Below are 3,153 nucleotides of genomic sequence, written 5' to 3' on the forward strand. Positions count from 1 at the left end.
TAGGTGATCCTGCTCTGGCACGGGGGTTGGACTAGACAATCTTTGGAAGTCCCTTCCAACCCCCAACATTCTATGATTCTTTTAACCAATACTGACTTTGTTACCTGCTAAAGCAACATGACACTGAATTTGCATTTATAAGCAAACGTGGATACTGAACTGAGATTAAAAGACTCATTACACTTGGAATTTAAGCAGGTGTCAAAACCAGGAGGGGGTACAATATCTACATACAGCTGATATCCAGTTCTTAGTAATATATATATTAAAAAAAAAAATTTCGATTTTTCTTCCCTGCTGAAATTCGCTTTCTCTACATCTATTTTTCTTCAATAAAGTTTCAGTATCATTTACAAAGCCATAGAAGTGTCTTCCGCTGCATATCAATGTGGTTTTTATTACTGTATATAAGGATACAGTCAAAACCACAGTACTGAAGTTACCCTCATCAACCTGTAAACCTCACTAATTCATTTAACTGAGTCCCTAAACTACTATGAGAAAGACAACTGCTTGACTTACTGATAAAGTAAAACCCAAAAGTTTTGCCTGGGCAAGCCACAAGAGGGAACAAAGAACATAAATGCCTGTGTACTTTTCAAAAATGCCTGATCGCATTTATTTTTAACAAATTAAATGCCAGGAAAAAATTGAAAACTTTGAAGGCAAACTCAAATTATATCAATACAAGTAACAGTGTGATGTTTAAATAGTTAATACACAGAAATGTAAGAGCTGGAACTAATTTTCGCTTTTTGTCAATGTTTATGGTTTCATAACATAACCAACTTCTAAAATGTTTCTGCTATTTAGTAGCGTAAAAGCTTCCAACCAAATAAAGGGAAACTTGACTAATCACACAGAAGAAATACTGTAAGTGAATGTTACCAGTCAGTATGAAAACTTTGAACAAAACAAACTGGAAAAGCAGGGAAAAAAAAACCCCAGAACTCCAAAATCAAGAAAATCTCTAGGGTAAAATACTTGTTTGGATACTCTCAAATATGGAGTAAGTTAAAGGTTTTATAGTGTAAGTTTACAACTAAGGCTGTCATGCAGCATAGCATAAATTGCTCCACACTTTCAGGAGTTTAGAGAAGAGTTCATCTATTGCTAATTTGTCCTGCTCAATAATTCTGTGGTTCTACTTTTGTTTTGTTGAGCTGGGTGGTAGTAATAAATAAACAGCCTGAGAGGTGGGAATACCTAAGCATTTGGTGCTAAGCCTTGTCAAAGACGGTATACAGAATTAGATCCACTGCTCATCTGTCCTGATATAGTAATTCCCATGCACAACAATCTAATGCACTATTAACATAAAAGACTGAAGAACTGCTTTACATCTAACCACAATGAATAACACTCTAAAGCCCACAATGGGCTTTCAATGAATATTTTATTTTAAGTCAACATATGGTCCTTACTTAACGGAGCACTTCACGCTTCATTCAGAAACTTTACTGGATTTATGAGCAAACAAAGAGTATTATCCCTCCAGTCCTTTGCCACTTAATTATCACTGCAACAGACTAAATGTTGATAAACCAAAAATAATTTACTTATTAGACCTGAAAAGTTTTGATTAATATAAATTACATGATGGGAAGATTAGAAACTTCCTAATTTCTCGGGTTTCACTTATAGTAAGAGGTCTTGATTACCAGTAAGAACTGTGACAAGTAGCTTACAAACATACCAGACTGTAAACCTGACTGTATTATTTCCAAGGAAAAGGGAAAGGTCTTCTGTCATCTGCTCCTGACTCTTCTTATTGGCCACCATAACCATAATATAATCAGGGAGCTCTTCATCTAATAGAAAGAGAAATATGTTATTCTGAAGTATAATAAATCATAAAAGATGTAGCAAAAATCCACAAACATGTAAGTAGGTTTTTTTCTCCAGTTTTACTATGAAAATTTTGCAGGCAGAGGATTAGGTAAGCAAATTAAGAAGGCTAATTTCATCTGAACTTCAATATAAGTTTCAGCTATGAGTGAGAAATAACACTGATAACCATCTACAGTTTTCATCACTTCAAATATTGCCAACTATAGCACCTTATCCTGGTGAAATTTCCTTTAGTTACAAAGACAAGATATATAAATATCCTCTTAAAAATTCTTGCATTAAACAAATCAAAACTGTGTTAAATTCCATCTACAAAAATAACTCCAAACAACACAGCAATCCCGAGAGGCTGATTCTGTGAATCCCTAACAAGTGCAATTCCATACACAGCAAGAAATCCATTCCCTTGCTGGGCTGCTCACACATGGTTAGTCTACTCATCAGAACAGACAGGAAAGTGCTCAAAATCTGACATTCAGGGTTTGGGGAGTTTGGTATTTGGCTTTTTGCTTTAGTCTATCTCTAATCTACTCTGAAGGACCAAGTGGTGCATTCATTGTTCAAGGGCTTTAAATGTCCTTCTTCAATTTAGTTTCATCAAACACCTCATGCTCTCCAATACTGCTCCATGGCATAGCGAGTGAAGGTAGTTGGGAAATCCACTTCAAATTGTGAATTTGAACCAAGGCACTAATATAGCTGTATTCATTTCATCAAGTAAAGTCTGTACACAACATTAAAAAGACATATTTTCTGAAGTATTTTCTTTCATACTAGTCTGGCACTTTAGATCATTCGTCTCATGATTAAGGCTTCTGTACACAAGCAACAGTGAGTAAACATGCCGTTCCATTAACTATCTGGTTGTTCCCTATCTAACAACAACGAATGCAAAAAAGATTGCTAAACACATAAGACTTACCAACATAGGCCCCGAGCTCCTGCAATTTTCCTTTTATAGCACCCTAAAACATAATGAAACAGCATTTAAGGGAGGGAGCAACAAATTATTTCTAATTGCAAAATAGCGGAAGGCCTAGTGAAGCTTTTGTCATTAACGGAACATGTTGGTTTAACGTGTTACTTGTCCTATTCTGCACTGCTCGTGATGTAAAATGTTATAGTGAGAAACTGAGAGCAGACGGCCAGGAATCTCACACTCTGTACCGCATCTCCTATGTACCAGCTCCTGGTGCCACCAGACAGTGGCCGAGTTCCAGCTTCCCTTTTCTAAGCAGAGACCACCCGGGCTCATAACGGGCAAAGAAAACAAAAACAGACGGTTTGAGAAAAAGTGATTCC

At 36.3% G+C, this 3,153-nt stretch overlaps 1 protein-coding gene across 1 annotated transcript in view; it reads right to left on the reverse strand.

Moving 5' to 3' along the window:
• Positions 1–2,811, reverse strand: part of ZC3H14 (zinc finger CCCH-type containing 14) — a 16,909-nt gene extending 14,098 nt beyond the window's left edge. Inside the window, exons 1-2 of the mRNA XM_009873324.1 lie at positions 2,774–2,811; positions 1,697–1,811 (exon numbers count right to left, since the gene is read on the reverse strand). Of these exons, the coding sequence (XP_009871626.1) occupies positions 1,697–1,788 (92 nt within the window). The 5' untranslated portion in view covers positions 1,789–1,811; positions 2,774–2,811. The remainder of the gene's footprint in view (positions 1–1,696; positions 1,812–2,773) is intronic.
• Positions 2,812–3,153: the final 342 nt, after the last annotated feature.

This window comes from Apaloderma vittatum, unplaced genomic scaffold (assembly GCF_000703405.1).
Source record: "Apaloderma vittatum isolate BGI_N311 unplaced genomic scaffold, ASM70340v1 scaffold4087, whole genome shotgun sequence".
Lineage (NCBI taxonomy): Eukaryota > Metazoa > Chordata > Aves > Trogoniformes > Trogonidae > Apaloderma > Apaloderma vittatum.